Here is a 24,513-nt window from a genome sequence, read left to right as displayed (position 1 = left end):
ATGCTTTTTAAAAGACAGAACCATTTTGTTTAGGTTAAAGAGGATGTCTACTAGCTGTAACATTGGACAATATGAAGTAAAGTCAGATGAGCCAGTTTGGCCTGTAACTCACAGGGTGGAAACTTGTGGGGGCAATAGGGGTATATCCTGCCATTTGGAGTGCCAATGAGAGTTCCCTGTCTAACCCATCTTCTAATCTTCACGCAATTGCTTAGATTGGTCCCACCAGCGAATGGTCTAAGATCTTAGCCATCAAGGCCAAGAGATTTTGACGTGCTCATGAAGTTTTCATCTTTCACCTCAACGAATGTGTTCCTTTGATCAATAAAAATAGCATGAATACATCTTCTATTATCTCTGTGGATCATTCCTCTATCTTCTACAAAACCACACTGCAGAGCTGAAATTTCTGGCTTTAACTTCCTCCTGACCCTATTCATCAGCAATTGAAGGATTTTAGTAATATAGGACTCATCAGATGCCTGATGAAGTTGACATTCAATTGTTCTGGGATTTTTAGGGAGCAGAATAAATATTGATCTGCTGTAGTCTTCTGGAATTTTTCCCTTGTCATAAACTTCATTAATGATGAAAGTCACTTTATCGATTCCAAAGTCTAATCTTTACTTTTTTTCAGTGAATATTATATCTGGGCTTTTGGCTGTATAGTTTTTTAAATTATTCATTCACAGGATGTTGGGGTTGTTGGCTGATGAGCTGCCTTCTTAAACTGCTGCAGTCCAGGGGTTGTAGTAACAGCCACAGCACTGTTTGGAAGGGAGTTGCAGATTTTTGACACAGACATAATGAAGGAATTACTGCTGTTCTTAATTTGCTTTTCAAGATCTTTTGTCTTTATTACTGGCTTTTCTTTTTCTCTGTTGTTCTCAAAAGATCTTGTATGTATTCAAGTCCATTTTGCAAACATTTGGTCACTTTCACTTATAACTTGGGCAGCACAGTGGTTAGCACTGCTGCCTCATAGCACCAGGGACCTGGCTTCGATTTCCGGCTTGGGTCACTGTCTGTGTGGAATCTGCACATTTTCCCCGCCTCTGCATGGGTTTCCTCCAGGTGCTCCGGTTTCCTCCCACACTCCAAAGATGTGCGGATTAGGTGGATTGGCTATGCTAAATTGCTGCACAGTGTCAGTGTGACTAGCTAGAGTAAAATGCACGGGGTTATGGGGATAGGGCCTGGGTGGGATTGTGGTCAGTGCAGACTTGATGGGCCAAATGATCCCCTTCTGCACTGTAGGATGCTACGATTTATGATATTTACCTTTTGATGCATCCATCAGATTAACTTTCCTGCCTCAAAGTTATTGTTGTTATGCGTTGCTCTTGAGTGTTTCTACATAATTATTTATTTATTAATGTCACAAGTATTGATGTCCGTGGTTTTGCATTACAAATTTGTTTAAACTTGCAGATTATGGATGAAGAGGGTTCCAATCTTCTTTTCTCCTTGTATTTTAGTAGTTTAGCTATTTTTTTCACACAGTGGAAGGGGAAAAAGAAGACATGTACTTAGATAATGACAGGCCTTCCCAAAATGTTTTACAGCCAAGGATATATTGTTGCTGTATTATTGCTGTTGCAACATAAAAAATAAGGCATCCAATTTGCACATAGCATTGTGATAATGAGGATGATCTGATTTTTTTTGTGAAGCTGATTGAAAAATAAACACTAGTCATGATATCAGGGATAAATACCCTGTACTTCACAGAAATAGTGCCGTGGGATCTTTTATATTTACTCGGGAGGACAGACAGGACCTTGATTGATATCTGATCTGAAAGACAGCATCTCATTTTCTCTGCTGCACTGGAACTTCAGCCTAGATTTTTATATTTGGGTCCTTGAGTGGAAGAGCCACACACTTTATAATTCTGAGTCGGCAGTGCTACACTGAGCCACAGCTGACATTCGCAATGCTATCTAGATAGCTTAGTGGCTGAGTAATAAGTTGAATAAAGCTCTGTGGCCAAGATTTCATTTTTTTTGTTGTTGGGATAAAATTACAGGTCAAAAATAAATGAAATGATTTCACACTTTCCATGGTTTAAACGCAATGCATATTTATTAACTCAGCAGATATTTAAACCTTCAACCATACAGAATTCAATACATTTTGAAAATTACATATGATGCAGAATCCAAATTTATAGTTCAGTTTCTTATGGCTTTCCCACATAGTGGAGAGATTAAGTGCATTTGAATCAGAAATTACTCACTGATCAGTTGCATAGCCTACTAATAATATTTTTACATTTTCGGGTAAGGTGTCAGAACTTTACTTAATACCGTTACTTCTATTGTATTAACATTTCATTATATAAACTTTTTCCAAAAAGTTTTGTTTGACTCACAGCTTCTCTCTAAACAACGGTGTGAAGTACTATTGTGCGCTCTTGATATTTCTTGATCTCAGAATGTTGTCTCTGTTCACACTGGGCAAACAAAGATGTTTGCCCAGTGTGAACTTTCTGTGTGTGAATAGTTCATCCCTACCTGTGTGGGAAGCAGGTATCGAGACTTGTTGCATGAAATACTGACAACTCTTATGACTTGCCCAAGCTTAATCATTCTTTTGCTAAGCAGTTTGGAGAGACAGGTCTCTTCTCTTTAGAAAACTATGCTGCTTCCTCTTCTATTCCTCATTTAATGTCCTAACAATAAAACCACTGGAGATGTTCTTTTACACAGAACGGTCATGTAAATACGAATTATTGCTGCTGATAACTGGGATGTCTGTGGAAAAGACAAATCTCACCACGTGTCTGTAAGATATTCGTGACTCATTAGCAGAGGGTTAAAGTGGAAAAGTAGAAGGAAAAGCAGATGTGAAATCACTAGAACTGTATGCAAAGTGCCTCAGATTCACAGTGATATAATGAATTCAATAGCAAATTAAAATACTGTCAGTGTACTCCAATAGGAAGCTGGAAACACTGAGACAGAGAACCTTCTGTAAATCTGGGCTGTATTACTACCACATAGATTTACAGAATTCCTATAGTGCAGGAGGAGGCCATTGAATCTGCATCAACTCTCTCTGACAGAGTACCTCATCTAGACCCTTTCTCCCGCTCTGTCCCTGTAACATCACACGTTTACCATGGCTTAACCATCAAACCTATACATCGTGGAATATTAAAGGGCAATTTAGCACGGTCAATCCACCTAATCTGTAAACCTTTAGCCTGTGGGATGAAACTGGAACACTGGAGGAAACCCACGCAGACACAGGGGAATGTGCAAACTCCACACAGTCACCCAAGGCAGGAATTGAACCTGGTCCCTGGCACTGAGAGGCAGGAATGCTAACTGCTATGCTGCCCTTAAATTAGTGACAGGTAGGGATCAGAATCACTTGCCCTCTAGATATTGAAGCCCAATAATAAAGCGACAATGTGCTTTTATACAAAAAAACCTCCATATTTATGCAAATTTTCCTCAAGTTAAAGTTTATTTATTAGTCACTATTAGGCTTACACTAACATTACATTAACAATGAAGTTACAGTGAAAATCCCCTAGTCGCCACATTCCAGCGTCTGTTTGGGTACACTGAGGGAGAATTTAGCATGGCCAATCCGCCTAACCCGCACATCTTTGGATAGTGGGAGGAAACTGGAGCAACCTGAAGAAATCCACACAGACACGGGGATAGCATGCAGACACCACACAGACAATGACCCAGGCCGAGAATTGAACTCAGGTCCCTGGAACTGAGGTAGCAGCGCATTTCCACATTTTGGTCTTCTGCTTCGAGCTTACATTCAATTCCCTGCAGTAACCATCAGACATGCTAGAGGACTCTTAAGCATGTCACTCCTTCTGTCTCCGACTGCGGAGAGAGACTACGCTCTTTAATTGACAACTCCCAAGGTGATGCAACTAAGATGGGTTAAATCTCCAATCGTTTCCTATGTCCGTCTGCACTATAGTCCATGGCTTCCAACAACAACACTCATACTTAGCATTTGCGCTTAGCTGAGAAAAGTCTATGATTTCACATTGAAAAACCTTCTTTCTGAAAATATGGATTCAAATAATTAGAATTTGGGTGTTGCAAGTTTTATTACAATGGATTGTTATGCTTAATTCTCCCTGAAGTGAAGTAATTAAAGCTTTTGGAATTAGATACTGGAGTTTTCATCCACTTCATTTTTTTAATCTCCCATGTCGATGGTATACTGATTCATTTGGCTGGATTTTCCGGCCGCACTTGCCCTAAAACTGGAAGATCCCACCGAAGGTCAACAGACCATTGCATGGCCCTCCCTTCCCCACCCTCTACGATTCCCATGGTGGGGGGGGGGTGGAAATGGGAAAATTCTGGTCACTGTTAATTCAGTATGCAGACTGTCCTGCAGTAGTGAGCGCACGTGGCACTCTGGATACGAATGTACACATACACATGCCAATAATTTGGGAATAATATAACAATTTAACAGCGGCATTTCCCAGGTAACAGGGACAACTCTGTTACAGACAGCTGAAAAGATCAAAACTGTATATGATAAACTGTTAAATGCTACAAGATAAAGTTCACAATATTCCAATTTGCTTTGGTTTTTTGTGTGTTAAATTCGTAAGATTACAAAATCAGGTTTGCTGTGGAATAAAGGTAAGCTGCTTGATTTCATGAAAATGCAAAGGTTTGAATAAACGTTAAGCAATACAACCTAAATTACCATAATGCCTTTATCTTCTGCACTGACAGTCAAACACCAGAATGAACTGTGACATTCATGTCCCAGTTAATGAGAGCTGCACTTTTACTCCAACTTGTCAGCATTTGAAAGATGTGTGGGTTAGGTTGATTGGCCATGCTAAATTGCTCTTTAGTGCCAGGGGATTAGTAGGTTAAACATGAGGGGTTATAGGGATCGGGCCTGGGTTGGAATCATACAATGTTTACAGTGCAGAAAGAGGCCATTCAGCCCATCAGGTTTACACCAGCAACAATCCCCCAGGCCCTATCCCCATAACCCCACTTATTTAATGTATACATACTAATGTATATGTACACATGATGTTGCTGCAGGCTTGATGGGCTGAATGACCTCCTTCTGTACTGTAGGGATTCTGTAATTCTATGGAAACATAACCATCTCATTAAACAACAAATGATGAAATCAATTTTAGTAAATATTTCACTCCAGTTAAAAGTTGTAAAATTACAATAAAACAATCAAAATTAAAGGCTGTGAATCTAGAAGGAGAGGGGATGAGGAACAAGTCTTTGTAAGTGAGGGGAATGAGTATAAGACCTGGGCAGGATTGTTGTCATGCAGACTTGATGGGCTAAATGGCCTCCTTCTGTACTATAGGGATTCTATGATTTTATCAGCCTATATGTGAAGGGCCGAGGAGGATCTACGGTCTGAAGCAAGGGCCATGTCAGTAGGAGAGGAGAAGTAGATCCATATGATGGGAGAGAGATGTGTAGGTGTGGGAGGGAGGAGGCGATGATCTTGATGGGTCTATGTGAATGGAATCCATGGGGCACTGGAGAGGTGTGTCTTGGTGAGGGGCCAGGGGTGTTGTTGCAGAGTACAAATTTTGTTTTTTTGTATCTTCTAAAAAATATCATTAAGATTTTATTGGGTTTAAATACTTGAAAACTTGTATGAATGATATGATCCACATACCACTCCAGAGTCCACAGAAGTACCAAATACAGATCTATATCAGTACAATATCAAACCTGTCCTATTGGAATCACTTCATACCCTGAGTAATTTATAGATAATTAATATTGTATTGGGTCCAGTATTTATTGCATACTTTCTGTAAAAGTCAACAATTTTGAATCTACATAAATTTCTCATTAAGAAAAGAACACATTTCTACAGCCCAGTAGTGTTTGCAAAGGTACAGCCTTTGAAATCTAAATCCTGAATGATTAAGTCCCATCTTGAAATTGGGTCAAGTTTTACAATTTTTCCCAGCCAATAGGATGGAATGCTACAGAACAGAAACACCCTCCGCCATAACGACAGAACTGATCCTTCCCCTCTGCCGTATCTTGATTCATTATAAAGTAACCAGGGCCATGGTCAATAAGTATACAAGGCAGAATGTCTGTATCCACAGCCCAAACAGCTAAGGCTGAAGACAATAATTAAGAAATGAAAGTGCGGGGAACGTAAGGCAGAATTACACTTAACAAGCGCAGTATTTTCCCTTATTAGGGGCTTGAAAAACAAGTCAGCACCAGATTTGTACTGTGATGTACTGGGCTTTCATCTTGCAGGATGGGACCAAGAATGAAAGAAGGCAGGCAGATCACTCAAAGTTGAACACAGGTCCTGTTCTACTTATTCTATTACAGTTATATGCTAGGAACAAGCCTTTTCCGAGAAATTAAAGCTCTACAGTAGGAAAGGGTGGAGCAAATTCTGGAAAAATAAAGTATTTCATTTATCAGGCTAAAGACAATTGCTTCACAGATTAGAAAGTTAAAGGAAACTTCTGCACTGTGTAACATGCATAGATATTGAACTTCAGTTATTCTTTTTCGCATGTTTAATAGGAATATAAACTGTTTATACCTGGCAGAATATTTTCTGGCACAATATATTCTTGTATCACAATATATCACAACAAAAAGCGCAGTTAAAATCTTTTTCCCAAGAGGGCAGGTTCAGAAAGCCCCAATCTCAGTTGTCCATGATCTCTGGGGCTTACGAGTGCTCAGGTTGCTGGTCTGACCAGAGGGATTAAATCGGAAGTGTGATACAGATGGAAAAAGTCCCAAAGACCCAGGCATGGATGCGGCAGTTGTATGAATGGTGCTGGAATTGGATGCTGGTGGCAGCAAGTGTGAAGTCATTTGTGGTGACACAGCAACACCAGTCAACATCTTGTTGTTTGAGCCCACATTGGATAGAACACCAGGAAACGTACATGTCATGTTAGACAGGACTCTATGGATAGGAGATGCCAGGTTTGACAGGAGATTGAGGCCAGATGATGTCATGTTTGGGAGAAGGCTGTGAGTGGGCGACATCACGGAGGATGATATTTTGTCAAGAGGGATCCCTCTCAGAGATGAGGTGGAACATGCTAGAGTAGAGCCAGTAAGGAAGGCTCGGTTATGAAGAGTGTCCCTGCATGGCAATTGTCCTCCTTCTGCTGTCTGTGGAAGTAAAGTAGTTAGATGGTGGTGGGGCCAAGTCCAGGCCCGGTGGATTAAAGAAGCTGGTGCCAATGGTGTAGGCTCTATTTCAGATACATAGTTGTTGAGATGAGACACTAGACGATCCTTTAGTGGATCAGTATTGTCATGGCCTTGAAATCGTTCAAATGAGCTGAGATACCTTATGACTTCAGCGAGACATTCTCTGAATCCCATACTTCTGTAATCCACGGCTAGCAAATGAGGATCAAAATAGCCTGTCAGTAAAATAATTATAGTTAGCATAATGATGGAAAAGGACTCAGAAAAGTTCTGATGGGTTAATTTTGTTACATTTAATATGTGGACTGATCATCTATAGCATTCACTGCAGTATTCCTTCAATGGGTTTGGGCTTCACATCTGCATTTACACAACTCATAATGCGATCTTTTCATTTCAAGTAATTTTTATCATTCTTCTGAAGGTTCATAATTATCAATATAAATCCAAATTGGTTATACTGATACTCAGAAATTTTGAGAGGTCTGGGCTACGCAGCTTCATAAATGTAGTTTTCTGTAAAAGGTGACCAAGTGATATATTGGATGACTCTGCGTAATTTTGACCAACATGTAAGAACTACACATGACATCTGAAGGAGAGAAAAAGTCTTATCCATAAGATAAAAACAGATACAAAAGTGAATTTATGGAAACTGGAAAAATACTAAAGAAACTAAGGTGTAAGTTTTTAAAACCATAAATCAAACTGTTAGATGAGTTGAACTTGGAGTGAACTGGGAGTGATTTATAAATTAAGAAAATGGCCTTGATTTTGCAGCTAGCAAAACGGTGCTCACCATTGACACTGCAGAAAGCTGTTAAAAAGATTGTGATGTCTATGGGGTGGATTTCACCAATACCAATGTTAATTTCATTCCACTGACAACTATAGGGGATTGCTGGCATCCAGTGATATCATACACTGTAGAAGGCAGCGAATCACATTAAAATGTTCTCACAGACAGCAAACCAGGACAAAAAAGACATTGATTATCCTTCAATTTTTAATAATTATACAGAGAACATAATAAAGATTGGACATACAAATGGGATTACGATAGAAACTATTTTTTAAAAATGTGTTAAAGATCTGTTTTTTTTTAAAAAATTCAGAAGAGATATTAACATTGCACAAAAATAAAATTCATTTTTTCAGGGTCAGAGAGGTTGTTCAAAAGTAATTATAGCAAACTGTTAAAAATCCCGTTACATGTCATTCAGCAAATTGTAGCCTTTTCAAGAATTTTCAAAGCAAGACAAATAGCGTTAAAAAGTGAAAATTCATGTTAATTCAAATGATGTAAAATCTGGGCCATCATTGAGATGGTCATAATGAAGGAATAATTATTTCATAGATTGTTCATTAATTAACTTGCCATTTAATATGCTAAATGTATTTATCAAAACATTAAAATAAATAAATTGTTTCAAGAAATAAAGGTAAAATAAATATGGGTCAGCACAAACGCTGAAGGAGTGAGTCCTGTACGTGAAGTTGAAATCATGAGATGAGTGAATGAGCTAAGTGGACTTTTTGCATTCCTATGCTTGGACAATGAAAAGTGGGAACTAAATGAAGGTTTAATTTCACAGGTTTTTCTTTTTCGCTTTAAATCAATTTATTAAAACTGAGTATATATATATTTACAATGAATGCTCTTCCCAAAGCGACATATATTTAACATAAAAATCACTGTTGAAATCAACCAAACCTCAGTGTAATCCAATTTTAATGTTTTTATCAAGACCATTGCAAGGATCTGTCAATTGAATCATGCTATGTTGCCTTAGATACAATAACTGGACACAATGTGCAAAAGACAATAAAACAGACTGAGATGAAAATTAAACCATTGACTCCTTCTCAGAAGGTGATGATCTTGGCTCCCTGATTTTTCTTGTCACTGAGTTTACGTTTTCACTGGAATGAATTTAACTAGTCTGAGCCAGACCAGCTAAAGCTGGCTACTATTTGCAACTTTAATTTGCATTGACAAAAGTGTCTTAGCTTTAATCTATGAAAAACATCCACTGTTTCAAATTTTTCCACATTTGCCACGTGAATCATCTTTATGGTGTGTGGCATTTTCAGGCCACATTTGCCCCAAGGCCAGAAAATCCCACCTGAAGTCAACTAACCTAACTTGAGCCTTGTAGGAGATGAACTGGGTTTGGGGAGTCACTCATCATAGGTCCCAACTTCTGACCTGCTCTTATAGCCACATTATTTATGTGGCTAGGCCAGTTCAGTTTCTGGTCAATGCTAGGATGTTGATATTGAGGCATTCAGCAATGTCAAGGGGTGATGGTTAGGTTCTCTCTTGTTGTTGGAGATGATCATTGCCTGGAACTTGTGTGGTGTGAATGTTACTTGCCACTTGTCAGCCTAAATATTATCCAGACCTTGCTGCATTTGGCCATGGGCTGCCTCAGTATCTGTGGAGACCTGAATGGTGCTGAACATTGCACAATCATCAGAGAACATCCTACCCCTGATCTTTTGATGGAGGAAAGGTAATTGTTAATTGGGCCTAGGACACTCCCCTGGAGAACTCATAAAATAATTAATACGAACTTTGAGATTTTCCACTAAATGTTTCACATCAATTCCAAAATATCCATGACAAAATTATTCAGAATAGTGTCCTGTACAATTCTACAAATGTGTTATGCAAGTTGGAACACAGGGACAGCAATAGGCCATCTGTTGAGGTTGCTCTGTCCTTTATTGACTAGCTCAATCTGCATTATGGCAATCTGTTTCAGCACAATTCCCTTCCTATTCTAAATAGGTGAGTGATGTCAATCCTGGGGAAAAGTGTATTTTTCAGCACTTTGTACTTATCAGCTGCAGCTTCAAAGTTCCTAGGTCAGGAGAAGCAATGGTTAAATAACATGTAAATATTACTCTGTCCCTGCCATTGACTTTGATCCTAATTGCAGCAGAGCACCCCTTCCTTACTGCACAAGTATGTGTGTTATTAACAATTGTATGTGGCCATCCTTAGTCTTCCCAAATTAAATTTGCAGTTGAAATTGAATTTATATTACAACTGTAGCATTGGTGTAAAGCTAAAGAATTTTGGGTTAATTCCAGTAAGGACCTAACCTGACCCTGGAGAAAGAGGCAGCATGGTTGTTAGCACTGCTGCCTCACAGTGCTAAGGACCTGAGTTCAGTCTCCGGCTTGGGTCACTGTCTGTGCAGAGTCTGCATGTTCTCCCTGTGTTTGCCTGGGTTTTCTCCAGGTGCTCCAGTTTCCTCCCACAGTCCGGAAAACGTGTTGGTTAGGTGCATTGGCTATGCTAAGTTCTTCCTCAGTGTACCTGAACAGGCGCTGGAGTGTGGCGACTTTAAATAAACTTTAAGATGGAGTTAGCTTGGGCTTCACTCAGGTTGTTGCATTATTAGATCAAGTTTCAAATCTGGATTTTCATTCCAACTTTGGTGTTGTTGCAAAGTAAAACCACTTTGCATAGCCACCACAGTTGTAATGTAATTAATAAAGTCTTAATGCCAACTTATCACTAAATTGGAGGATGGTTTGTACTGAGTACAAATAATCACCAAGAATTGGAGACATGTTTTCTTCTTTTATAGAGGAAGAGTGCATGATCTTTTTTTTGTTGTTGATGCACACAACCTGTCCTCATCAGTTAACCATTTAAGCCCGAGTATTATTCTGGTTAATCTGTCCTTCATCCCCTCCAATGTCAGTATATTTTAACTGATTTTTGGCGCCCAAAACTGAACACAATACCCAAGATAAGTTCTGTATAATTGAAGCAATACCTTTCACCTTTGAATCCCAACCATTCATCAGTTGAGAATGTTCAGTTTCAGTATGTGCTGTGTGCCATTGATCCACCAATAGCTCAAAAAGAGAGTTGAACTGAGCCCACTTTCTGAAAGGGGTTCATTTTTTCCCATTCTCCTACACACTCTCCAAATCATCTATTACAGAAATATCACACAGGTTCAGTGGGTTACAGGTTGCTGACAAGATACATCATTTCTAAAATATAATTTACTGTGCTGTCTTTCAAAACTTGAAAATTACAAAGCTGAATGCAAAAATGAGCATAAACTGGGCAATCTATTTGTAGACTTTACTAACTAATTTAGTTTTGAAGCCTTGGGCACAATCTTGTAGAAGCAACAGGGGTCTAGGCCACTGGCTGTCCAGCTGGACAGACTCCCATTTTTTGGGAAGACCTACTGCATCTTCTATCACTCAGGTACATTAAAGGGCAGCAGTGGGACATCTCCCAGGATCAGGTAAATCCTGTCGGCCGAGAGCTGTCAGCCAAACAGAGACCAGCAGCTTTTCTGTTATCAGCAGCAATGATGTGGGTATGCCGGCGTTGGACTGGGGTAAACACAGTAAAAAGTCTGACAACACCAGGTTTAAGTCCAACCGATTTATTTGATAGTAAACTCACTAGCTTTCGAGGTTCCCCTTTTCTTCACCTTCAGAGGTGGGGGCTGTTGGGGGGGGGCGGGGGGGGGGGGGGGGGTTGCCAGAGGAGGGAGCTTGGTGGGGTGGGGTGGGGTGGGGTGGGGGGGAGGTGAGTGCCAGAGGAGCGGGCTTAGTGGGGTGAGGGAGTGCCAGAGGAGGGGGCTTGGTGGGGTGAGGGAGTGCCAGAGGAGGGGGCTTGGTGGGGTGAGGGAGTGCCAGAGGAGGTTATGAGGTCACAAGGATGACATTGTTAGCTGGACCGCTGTAGGTTCTGCCTGCAATATGAATTTTCTCCATTTGTGATGCTATAACCCAATTCTCACCTCTCTCGGGCTGATTCCTTCCTCTGCTCTGCCAAAAAACACAAATTTCGGTTTACAAGCATTTTTAATACTCTGCAGTTCAAATGTGTTGTGCTCCATTTAAAAAAAAGGTTCCTAACTTTCTGACCTGTACCTCTGCAGAAAAATTTTATTTCTGAAAATGCTCATGGGCCCTGGGGTCTATGTTACTATTGAGATGTAAATAAATTGCAATACATTGGTGCCCTCTCCAACTCTCCTTCAAAAACTTGGTTACAAAGTATTTTGTCCTGCATTCTGTAGCACTACGAAATATTCTTTGTTATCCTATCACCAGGGGATTTTCACAGTAACTTCATTGCAGTGATAATGTAAGTCTATTTCTGACACTAACAAATAAACCTTTTTTAAACCAGGTCCTCATGGGACCGACCCCTAGAAACCTGTTTATCTTCGAGCAAATAGATAAATGGCTGCTCTTAAAAACTTGATTTGGTCTCAAAAATTGTGACAAGTATGGTACAGCTTTCTGGAAAGTTTCTTTTCCACTGCTTGGATTTCATGCTGTTGCTTGTTTGGCATCATCTTAAATTGAAAAATGAATTAGTAATTGAACTGTCACTATAGGCTTATAGAATCATAGAATCCTACAGTGCAAAAGGAGGCCATTTGGCCCAACGAGCCTGCACCAAACACAATCCCACCCAGCCCTTCCCTATTCCCATAACCTGTGCATTTACTCTAGCTAATCCCCCTGACACTAAGGGGCAATTCAGCACGACCAATCCACCTGACTGCACATCTTTGGGACTGCTGTTTGCACAATATTACTTTATTTCCTTCAACGATATCTGCACCCAAAACCTGGACAACATTCGCATTCTGTTTTCTCTCCTTACAGATGCTTCCAGACCTGCTAAGGTTCTCCAGCATTCTCTGTTCTTTTTTCAGATTCCAGCATCTGCAGTATTTTGTTTGATACAGACTTTAGTACTGACTGCAGGGATCATTTATCCTGTACCTAACTCACATCCTCAGTACAAAAGGCCAGCTTAAACTGTCGTAGTAACAAGTATCTGCTTATGGCTTGCTGGTGTTATTTTGCCAGGAGCGTGGTGGACGTTGAGACACATAACTGGAGTTTCCGCTGCCGTTATGGCAAAGCAATGCTTGAGAAATGGGAGCGATCTGAGGATTTAAAAATTCTCATCCTTTTGTTTAAATCCTTTTATTGCCTGGCCTCTCCCTAACTCTGATTCTGGGGATGGCAGGACTGACGTATGAGGAGAGGTTGACAAGGTTGGATTGTTTTCGCTGGAGTTCAGATGAGTGAGTGGGGGATTTCATAGAGACTTATAAAATTCTAACAGGACTAGACAGGGTAGATGTAGGGAGATGTCCCTGTTGGTGGGGGGAATCCAGAACCAGGAGTCACAGTCTGAGGATTCAGGGTAGACCATTTAGGATGGAGGTGAGGAGACATTTCTTCACCCAAAGAGTGGTAAGCCGGTGGATTCATTACCACAGAAAATAGTTGATGCCAAAACATTGAATGTATTCAAGATGTGGCTAGATATAGCATGGGGAGAATAGGATCAAACGTTATGGGAAGAAAGCAGGAGATTAGGCTATTGAGTTGGACAATCAGTCATGATTGTGATGAATGGCGGAGCAGGCTTGAGGGCGAAATGGCCTCCTCCTGCTTTGATGCTTCTGTAACTCTTCCAGCCCTACAATCCTCTGAGAACTCTGTATTCCTCCAACAAAGCACAGCTCTCCTCTCTTTTAATCCCAATTTTAAAGATAAATTAAACTCTTTACTCGAGAAATACCTTCCAAAATTTCTCCACCTCCAAGACCCTGTTTTAAACACAGCTCTTCAATCTAATACAGCTTTAGCATAGTATCCGCCTTTGATTACTCCTCAATCAAGGGCCTTGAGACATTTTTGAAGGCGCGTCTTAAAAACAAGACACTATTGTTGTTGATGTAAATACTTTCTCCAGTATTGATTACCTGATTTTTTTTGTTTAAATCTAGAACACCAGGAAAATATGCCAATAGTTTGGAAAGGTTCAAAACTATTTCACTCAAGACTTCTGTGTGCGATCTATCCAGTTCAAAATCTTACGAATTTTTAAATGATATATCTTAAAATTAATTTTTAACCTGATCACTGACGTTTTGTTTCTAAAATGAATTGCTGTGGAACCTTACTGAGAGCAACTTGTTTCCACTAAGAAAAGGGACAATGAGAGAGGGGAGCAAATCCACTTCCCTGGCCAGTGTGCAACTATCACTTCAAAAGGACCATTGTTTATGGGAATTGCTTAATGATGTGTGGGGAAGCATAAGGTTCACTAAGGTAAATAAAAATAATTAATATTGATCATTGGACGTTTAATGGCTCATACAATAACAACAACTTGCGTTTGTATAGCACATTTAATGAGGTAAGCCATCCCAAGATGCTTCACAGGGCTGCTACCAAACAAAATTTGGCACCAAACCACATATTAGGCCAGATTACCGAAAGCCAGGTTGAAGAGGAAGGTTTTACGGAATCTCTATCTTAAGGGAGGAAATAGAAGTATGGAAGAGGAAATGTTCTGGGAGGGAATTCTAGAACTCAGGGCCTCAGAAGGTGAAGGGAAGGCCGCCGATGATGGAGTGATTAAAATAAGGGATGTGCAAATACCAGAATTGGAGTAGCAATTTAGGGCTGTGAGTCAGGAGGAGGTTACAGAAATAGGGAGCAGCAAGGCCATGGAGGGATTTGACAACAAGGATGTCAATTTTAAAACTGTGGTTTTGCATAACTGGGAACCAATGTCAGTAAGCATGGGCATGAGAAGTGGGACTTGATAGATAAGAATAGAACCAGATTAGAGCACTGACCTAGCAAGATTATGCAGGAGCAACATTAGAGAAGTGTGAAGTATGGTCAGCTTTGTCAAAAGCTGCAGACAGGTGAAGAGAGATGAAGAGATGGGGGGGGGGGGGGGTGGTAGTTTAAATTTGTCTCCGTCACAGTCACATAGAATGCCATTTATGACTTTTAAAACAACAGATCTGATACTGGTGATGAAGGATGAAAATCTGACTGAAGGGATTTGAACATTGAATTTAGGGAAAGATGGGCATAGATTTGGGAAGCCACACGTGTGTTCAAGGACATAAATATGAAGTGTTCACAAATGTCCCATTAGCAAACCTTCTGCGGAGACTTATTGTTTATCTGTATCCTGAAGATTTTTAAAAATCCATTAATTCAAGAGATGTGGGTGTCACTGGTTCGGCCAGCATTTATTGTCCATCCCTAAATGCCCTCAAGAGGGTGGTGGTGAGCTGCCTTCTTGAACTATTGCAACTCAAATGGAGTAAGTACTGTTAAGGAGGGAGTTCCTGGATTCCAGGATTTTGATACAGCGACAGTGATGGAACAGTGATATATTTCCAAGTCAGGATGATGAGTGGCTTGGAGGGGAACTTCCTGGTGGTGGTGTTCCCATGTATTTGAAGCCGATGTCCTTCCTGATCATAGTAGTCATGGGTTTGTAAGATGCTTTCCAAAGAGCCTTGGTGAATTGCTGCAGTGTATTTTGTAGAAGATGCACACTGTTGCTACTGCATACCAATGATAGTGGGGGTGAATGTTTGAGTGTGCCAATTGCTTTGTCTTAAATGATGTCAAATTTCTTGAATGTTGTTGGAGCTGCGCTCATCCAGGCAAATGGAGAGTATTCCATTACCCTTGTGCTTTGTAGATTGTGGATAGGCTTTGGGGATTCAGGAGATGAGTTACTCACTGCAGAATTCCCAGCCTCTGAGCTGCTCTTGTAGCTACAGTATTTATATGGCTAGTCCAATTTAGCTTCTAGTCAATGGTAATCCCCAGGATGCTGATAATGGGGAATTCAGTGATGGTAATGCCATTGAATGTCAAGGAGCAATAGTTAGATTCTCTCTTGTTGGACATGGTCATTGCCTGGCACTTGCATGGCACAAGTGTTAGTTGTCATTTGTTAGCCCAAGCCTAGAGATTTCCAGGTCTTGCTGCATTTGGACATGGACTACATTAATTATTCATTTGGTTTCTAGAAGATAGGCTAAAAACATTTCTGCTACTGCAAGGGGGTTTTTTTCAATTGGTTAATGTGATGAATTGTGAACGATTTATTCTGCAACAACTTGTTCTGTGAAAATTGGCTGCTTGTGTTTGTCTGGGTTCAGAAGTAACCCATAGATTGTGAAATGCTTTGGGATATCCTGTGGTCATGAAGGGTATTACAATAAATGCAAGTTCCTTATTTCTTTAGTACGAAAGCGAAAGTGAAGGATGCAGCTGAGGATGGTCACATTTATTCAGTTCCCTGCTTGTTGTACCATAAGACAAGCAAAGGCTAAACAAGGAATCTGTGGAGTAGACTTCTCTTTACCAAGGACATGTGGTCCAAGCTGTTTCAAGCATGAAGTGGACTTTCTATAGCAGACAAAACAATTAACTGAAATATGCTGCCTTGCTTCAGTTAATATTGTTTGACTTGTTAGCAGCTTTCAGCCCAGATTTTATGTTAGTATGATATTTACCAACAGTTGGAACAAAATAATTAAAGAGAATTCATTGTTCACTTGCTGTTCATTGTGGAATATTTTATGCAGCAAGTTGTATTTTGGTTCTTGCGAAGCAGGGCTTGCTATGAAAGCAGACTCCCTCTCCAATAACTAAATCTTAAGTCTTAAACGTCAATGTTGTAACCTTAACCTCAGTTTGAGTGTGTGTAATACCAACCCTTACCCTAACTGCAACCTGGAGTCTCCCAGTTCAAACTGATAGCAAAAGGCACACATCGTTGAAAGGGTAGCATGAGTGCCTTTTCACTCAAATCAATATCTTAATTTATATTAGTGAGGACCAGAATTTCACACATTTTAACATCTGCAAAAACTATTTTATGAGGCTTCAATAATATTTTGATAAATTTCCTTGAAACTTTAACACCTACATAATAACATGAGTCGACTCAATATCTCTGATCCTGTAAAGGAATGCTGATTTTAAGGTGAACAAAATATGGTGCATTAACCATTTCAGTCTGACCTTTCCCTCCTGTTGCATGGAGCAACTTCAGATGGTCCACAGTCATCTGGAGGATCTCGGCTTTTTCCAGCTTGGATGATCCCTGAGTGATAGAATAAGGAAACTTCTGTTAGAGTGAATAATAGTTGTAACATGTGCAAAGTAATTCATGAGAAACAGATTTGGCCATGCTGAATTACTGAATAAATGAGTCAATGCTTTAAAATGTGAATGAATGAATCATTGCTTGAAGAAGTGAATTTTGTCTTTGGGTATTCATGGGTACCAGTGACACAACTTTAATCAATATGAAGACAAAACAATTTTTCAACAACAAGAACTCATTTTTATATAGCTCCTGTAATATAACATTTCAAGGCCCTTCATCGAGGCATTATAAAAGAAAACATGACACAAAGCCACATAATGAGATGTTAGGATGGATAATCAAAAACATGTCAAAGTAATAGGTTTTAAGGAGCATTTTAAAGAATGAAAAGAAAGTATAGAGGCAGAGAGATTTAGGGAGAGAATTGCAAAGCATAGGGTCTAGGCAGCTGAAGGCTCAGCCACCAATGATTGAGCAATTAGGATTGGGGATGCTCAAGATGTGTGTGGGGCTGAAGGAGATTACAGATGTAGGGAGGAATGAGACCATATTGGCATTTGGAAACAAGATGCAGATTCATAAATCAGGAGGTTGCTTAACTGGGCACTGGTGTAGATCAGTAAACACAGAGGTGAGGGGTGAATGGGATTTGATATGATTTAGGACATGGGCAGCAGAGTTTTGGATGACCTCATGCTTATGGAAGATAGGAAGTCAGGAATGTGTTGAATTATTCAAGTCTGAGATGATGGAAACATGACTCAGGATTTCAGCAGAAGAAGACCCGGAGGCAGAATATGGGTTGGGTGATGTTATGGAGGACAAAGCAGCCTGCATGATTGGCTGTAGAAGAGATGGCATTCATTTCCTCTACCACCGACACGCAGTAGCAGCCGTCTGCACCACCTACAAGATGCACTGCAGAAACTCACCAAATCTCCTTAGACAGCACCTTCCAAACGCATAATGACTGCCATCTGTAAGGTCAAGGGCAGCAGACACATGGGAGCACCACAAACTGGAAGTTCCCCTTCAAACCATTCACCATCCTAACTTGGAAATGTATTGCCATTTCTTCATTGTCGCTGGATCAAAAGCCTGGCACTCCCTCCCTAACCACACTGTGGGTGTACTGACACCACGTAGATTGCACTGGTTCTCAATCACCACCTTCTCAAGGGCAATTAGAGATGGACAATGAATGCTAGTCTAGCCAATGAAGGCCAAATCCCAAGAATGAATTTTTTAAAATGTTGGAAATAGGTGGTCTAAATAACAGTGTAAGTATCTGACTGACAGTTCATGTGTGTCAAATATAAGACAAGATTGCGAGTAGTCTGGTTTGGCTTCAGACAGCTGTAAGGGAAAAGATCGGAGTTAGTGAGTAGGGAGTAGAGTTTGTGGCAGGGCTAAAGGCAATGACCTTAGTCTTTTCGATATTTATTTAATTGGGGGAGATTTCTGCTTATCCAGTACTGGATATCAGAAAAACAGTCTGAGAATGTAGCGACTGGAGAGGTAGTGCTGAGGTAGAGCAGTGTGTCTTCAGCATACCTGTAGAAACTGATGATGTGCTTCCAAAAAGTCCTTAATGCCGTATTGATTGGAAATTTTAGCAGGCTCACTACACAGAACAAGTAAGGGTTCACTGGCAGTTTTTAAAATGATAGCAAAAATTGAAGTAAGAATTTGGAAAAGTATTTTGTAGAAAGTATGATATAAGAATCAGGGACACTGTGAACTAAATGAACCGGAGGCTTTTTGTGAAATAGCAAGCTGTACTGCCAATCTGTAGCCACCAGCAGGCAAAATACTATACAGTTACATTCAAATCATGTCCAAAATTCTGCTATATAATGAAAAGCGTATTTATCAGTCACAAGTAAGGCTTACATTTAAGACTACAATGAAGCTACTGTGAAAGTCCCCTAGTTGCCACAGTCCGGTGCCTGTCGAATCAATGCACCTAACCAGCACGTCTTTCAAAATGTGGGAGGAAACCCATGCAGACCCCGGAGAACGTGCAAACTCCAACACAGTGACATAAGCCGAGAATCAATCCTGGGTCCCTGGTGCTGTGAAGTAGCAGTGCTAACCACTGTATCACCATGCCACTCCTATTATTGCTGGTGAAAGACAGGCTGTCCTCACCTACATAGTGTCGTGGAACTTAACTTTAAAAGTTCAGAAAGCTCTTGTTTAGTTATATTGTGCATCTGAAACTAATGCAGTGTGAGAATATCTCCTCAATATTTCCACACACAAGGACTGGGAGCTGAACTGATGCCATTATGAAATACTGAGAATGCTCTAAACAGTGTGTTAAAATTAATACTTTTAACAATTTGCTGTCTTTGGACGGTGGTGGGAATTGAAGGGATGAAATATTGTTGGTTATGATGTCCATTACTTCCCTTTGCAGACAGTTCAGTATGACATGAGATTAGGGCTTTTTATTGTACTGTAACATAAAATAATTTACCATCTTACAGCACCTTCCAAACCCACAACCGCTACCATCTAAAAACACAAGGACAGACACAGGGGAAAGGAGTTTACAGTCTCGCTCATCCTGAAACGGTAAAATCCTGCCCAAGGTCAATGGATCTTTCCACAGTCCACCCCTTGCCCACTCTGATTCCTGTGGCAGGTGGGCCGGTAAAATTCCAGCCATGGAAAACACCACCTCCTGGAAGTTCCCCCTACAAGTCACTCACCATCCCAGATTGGGAACATATCGCCATTCCTTCATTGTCCCTGAGTCAAAATCCTGGCATTCCTTCCCTAGCAGCACTATGAATGTATGGACATCACAGGGACTGCAGAAGTTCAAGAAGGCAACTCACTACCAACTTCTAAAGGGCAATTAGGGATGGGCAATAAGTGCTGGCCCAACCAAGAGGTAGATACAGTCATCAAAATTCTTTGGAGAAATAATAAATGAGTCATATCTATGAATTTTCATATGATACTGCATCAGCACACATCTAAATACTTTGATAAAAGGATAAATATTTCAAATCGAGATTACAATTCTGAAATTCAGATTTATCTGAGTGCATTAAGTACCTGTTTTTCAAAAGCTGTTGGAACCAAACGTCGCAGTTCAGATAGACTGTTATTAATCCTGTCCCGTCTTCTTTTTTCAATAATCTATTGGGGAGGGCAAACAGGTAAATAGCAAGTTGTATCAAATCCAGTCGGTATTTTGCCGGCTAGAGATAATCATTTTCCCACTTACCCCACGGCGTTTCTTCCGTGCCAGGATATGGGAGGTGGTAATCGGTGAAGTCGATCGAGTCACTGGACTGAAAAGAGAAACAAAATGAAATGTTTGTTGATGCATATTGCTGTCTGTGCGATAGTGACAGCTTCAGATAACATCAACCCGGGGATCAGGGTTAGAATCTTTCTCACAGGACGGCAGAATGAATTAAACCTTGCACGGCTGTTGTAACATGTTAATACCGCAAAACATTGTCGTCTTCTTTAACCAGTTGCTCGGGTTTATGTTGAAAGAAGGAGGAATATTAGTAACATGCTGTCATTTTCACATGATGTAATGAAGACAGTAAAAGGTGCTGTGCAGTTGTTCCAGATGTTCTTTTCTAGTTGACCAAAGCGGGTCTGTACACATTGAACCCAAAACAAAACTGGGATTTCTGCTGATGTGAACCTTCCAAAAGGTTAACTCCTTTTGGGAAAAAAGAAACTGGGCTTAAAATTACGGATTTGTAAGGTGTCATCAAATACTTGCCAGGTGGGGAGGAAGGGGGAGAGAGGGATTGAGGTGGGATTGCTCCCGCATAGAATAGCAATGGGGATAGTAAATGGAAATAAGAACTGTACTCACCAGTAATGTTCCTCTTTTCCGACGTCTATCATCTCCTCCAGATCACTGTCGGAGGAGGTTTCATCATAGAGCCGCTTCATTTCTGAGATTTATTTGAAAGCAAATCTATATTATTAAACCCTCACCCACAGGCGTGACTGCAGCTGGAAGGTTTCCCGCTGGTCTTGTCCTGACTTGGAGTTTTGATGGATGAAGGCTGTGAAAGTGCTTTTGCCGGGTTTCTGCTGGACGCTGGGCTTCTTTCTGTGTTGAAGGTCTTTCTGGATGTTGCTGCTTGCAGAGCAGATATTCATTCAGAGTCAAACTGCCGATCGGTAAGAGTCCCTGCTGCTCTCACACCCCCCTCTCACCCTCTCTAACCTTGACAATGTGCCCCTGGGGCAGACTCCGGTGGGATGTCCCCGCTTCTGTCCACTCTCTGTGCCCCGTCACTGTGTTTCTGCTCTTGCCACTTTGAGAAGCGAAGTTTGTAGATTGCTGTTGTTCTTTCCCGGGGAGGCTCTTCCTGTTGCTGAATCTCTCTCTCTCTCTCTCTCTCATGTGGTCTGTTTGATGCTTTTTTTTCTCTCTCTCTCCCTTTCTGACCAAGTCGCCTTGGCTCATTCCCAGATTCTCAGCGCCTGGCTCTGGCTCCAATTCCTATTCTGACCCTGGGAGTTGCAAGCACACTCACTCTCTGGCGAAATACTTAAATTGTCAATTTATCTCGATTTTTACTCCATCTCCACCCTGTCACTATTTTGTTTTGTGGGGGAGAGGTTTGATTCCCAATCATGTGAGATTAGAATGGGGATAAACGTGGGGAGCCTCAGGTAGCTCCCCCCCCGCTTACCTGTCTCAGTGAGCTGGTTACTGGGGTTTATACAATTTCTACAGCGGCTGAATCGTGAGAAAGAGGCGAGAGCTGTGAGTTAGAGAGGGAACCGGAGATCCGTGACATCCATCAACATGAAACTCCTGAGCTAACCAGGGTCCCCGGGCACTCGCCGAGCACTGCACCTTTCACCTGGGTTCAAACGCTTATCCCACTCTCAAATCCGCACACATCACTGTGGCTGCAGAAGTGCACCTTTTGGAAAGGCAACCTTTTTGTTCAGCAATTCGGGATTTTCTCGTTTAATTTTGTTTGGGTTGTCAATTAGACAGAGAAATTCCGAAGTGTATTTCTGGCCGGAAGGAATATCAATGATTGCGTCGCCCTTCAAAATAAACAAACAATGCAAACAGCGGTTTAAAAAGGTCAAAGTCACACAACGCAGGGCAGTGTAATCATTGAAGCTTGCAGCACTGATGGAGGCCATTCGGCCTGTTCTGGCTTTCTGGAGGACCTGCCAATTAATGTCACTAAAACAGAAAATGTTGGAAAGTCTCAGCAGATCTGACAGCATCTTTGGAGGGAGAATAAAGTTTATTTATTAGTGTCACAAGTAGGTTTACTGCAAGTAAATTACTGTGAAAATCCACTAGTCGCCACACTCTGGAACCAAAGGGAGAATGTAGCATGGCCAATGCGCCTAACCAGCACGTCTTTCGGACTGTGGGAGGAAACTGGAGCATCCTGAGGAGACTCACGCAGACATGGGGAGAACGTGCAGACTCCACACAGACAGAGATCAAAGGCGGGAATCGAACCAGGTCCCTGGCGCTGCAAGGCTGCAGTGTAAACCCCTGTGCCATGTGCGTCCGCAAGAAGAGAACCAATGTTTTGAGTCAGGATGATCCTTCCTCAGAGCTGGCAATTAATGTCATCACCCTGTCTCTCCCTAAAGTTTTGCAAACGACACCCCCCCCCCCAATCATTTCAAGTATATATTGCTGCACCAATAAAAAACTCATGCTGATAATAAAGTAAGGCCGGATCGAGCCAATTGGACAGTGATGCTGGAAGGTTTTTTATGAATTAGAGTTTCAATAAAGAGACAGAGAAATAGGGCACCGACTAAAGCACAATGTGCCTCTATGATTCTATGAATGTTTATTGAAAGGATAGGGACCAGGATAGCAAAAATCATGAGATTTGTACTAAAAAAAGAGTTTGCATATTTCACAGCCTTGATAAAGTCAAAAGTGGCTTTCCAGCCAATGGAGTATTTTGGTGAAATGTTGCTCTAATGTGGGAAATGCAACAGCCAATTTGGACAGAGCAAGCGCTCACAAACAACAATGGAATAAATGAGCAAGTAATATTTTAGTTGATTGAGGGATAATTGTTAGGCAAGGCACTAGAGAGAACTCCTTTTCAAATAATCCCTGGGAATCATTAACATTGGCTTGAGAGGGTAGACTTTTCAGGTTTAAGACTTGACCAGGTGTCACCTTTGATGGGTGGCACGCTGACACAATGGTTAGCACTGCTGCCTCACAGCTCCAGGGACCTGGGTTTGATTCCTGGCTTGGGTCACTGTCTGTGTGGAGTCTGCATGTTGTCCCTGTGTCTGTGTGGATTTCCTCCAGGTGCTCCAGTTTCCTCCCACAATCCAAAAGATGTGCTGGTTAGGTGCATTGACCATGTTAAATTCTTCCTCAGTGTACCCGAACAGGCGCTGGCATGTTGTGACTAGGGGATTGTCACAGCAACTTCATTGCAGCATTAATATAAGCTTACTTGTGACATTAAATAAACTTTTAAAACTTTTAAGGTGATGTGCTCAGGTTTCAGCAGTGACCATGAGCCCATAACCTCCTAATTAGGGGCAAGAGTGTTATCAGTGAGCCCAGGTGATACCTTACAAGGAAACATGTCTGGCTTAACTATCAGATCTCTGAATCAGAACTGGAAATAGATAAAGCTGCCAGTGAATTTTTTTCAAAAAGTGAGAATCAAGTTCTGCAGGGATTCTCTGGGTAATTAAAAATGCACAAAAATCCTCTGATGCAATTACCTGCAGCTCAGTGTAAACACTGTAGTTCCAACAGTTGGAGAGCAATTTTCACTGTTTTCCTGAGGCGTAGGTGGACGAGACTAACATGATTTTATGCAAAAATGTTAGTGTCTTAATTGCCTCAAAACCCCTATTTACATACAATCACGAGACAATGCCTTTTTCAGATGAATGCTTCAGCAAAGTCTGAAAATTGTATGGATAGGATATGATGTGGAGATGCTGGCGTTGGACTGGGGTAAACACAGTAAGAAATCTTAACACCAGGTTAAAGTCCAACAGGTTTATTTGGTAGCACAAGTCACAAGCTTTCAGAGCATTGCCCCTTCATCAGGTAAATGGGAGTTCTGTTCACAATCAGGGCACATAAAGACATGAACTCAAAGGATATCAGCAGGCAGGGAACCTGTCAGCGACATAGCAGTAAGTATTCCAGTTAGATCAGCAAGTTAAAATCAGACCTACAATTATCTTTTTGGAGAAAAAAAGAGTCTAATGGGAGTACCGTTTTCACCAAAACACCACGAGCAAATGGCATAATACAATATGTGTGATGCGAATATTGTAGTCATTTCTTGGTAAACAGAGACAAATGTTTCTGTGAACCTTGATCTTGAGTTTTTATTTACT

The 24,513-nt window shown here is 41.0% G+C and overlaps 1 protein-coding gene across 1 annotated transcript; it reads right to left on the bottom strand.

The window, feature by feature from the left end:
• Nucleotides 1-5,015: 5,015 nt before the first annotated feature.
• LOC145357823 (hairy/enhancer-of-split related with YRPW motif protein 1-like) lies at nt 5,016-22,716 on the bottom strand. Its single transcript, XM_080211347.1, has 5 exons — nt 21,002-22,716; nt 20,390-20,456; nt 20,218-20,301; nt 17,061-17,142; nt 5,016-7,411 (listed from the first exon to the last, which is right to left on the bottom strand). The coding sequence occupies exons 1-5, from the start codon at nt 21,079-21,081 to the stop codon at nt 6,660-6,662; spliced, it is 1,065 nt and encodes a 354-aa protein (XP_080067473.1). The 5' UTR covers nt 21,082-22,716; the 3' UTR covers nt 5,016-6,659.
• Between the last annotated feature and the right edge of the window lie 1,797 nt (nt 22,717-24,513).

Source organism: Carcharhinus amblyrhynchos, chromosome 24 (genome assembly GCF_965287045.1).
Source record: "Carcharhinus amblyrhynchos chromosome 24, sCarAmb.v2.hapA, whole genome shotgun sequence".
In the NCBI taxonomy this organism is placed as follows: Eukaryota; Metazoa; Chordata; class Chondrichthyes; order Carcharhiniformes; family Carcharhinidae; genus Carcharhinus; species Carcharhinus amblyrhynchos.
The sequence above is the reverse complement of the archived record's forward strand: the minus strand, read 5'-3'. Positions and strand labels throughout refer to the sequence as shown.

What these genes read in the sequence shown, in the direction of transcription:
- LOC145357823 (XM_080211347.1), bottom strand. Translation starts at nt 21,081, where the DNA reads ATGAAGCGGCTCTATGATGAAACCTCCTCCGACAGTGATCTGGAGGAG. An exon ending in GGAAAAGAGGAACATTACTG is followed by an intron (nt 20,457 to 21,001) that starts GTGAGTACAGTT and finishes TTCTCTTTTCAG; the next exon opens with TCCAGTGACTCGATCGACTT. An exon ending in CACGGAAGAAACGCCGTGGG is followed by an intron (nt 20,302 to 20,389) that starts GTAAGTGGGAAA and finishes CCTCCCCAATAG; the next exon opens with ATTATTGAAAAAAGAAGACG.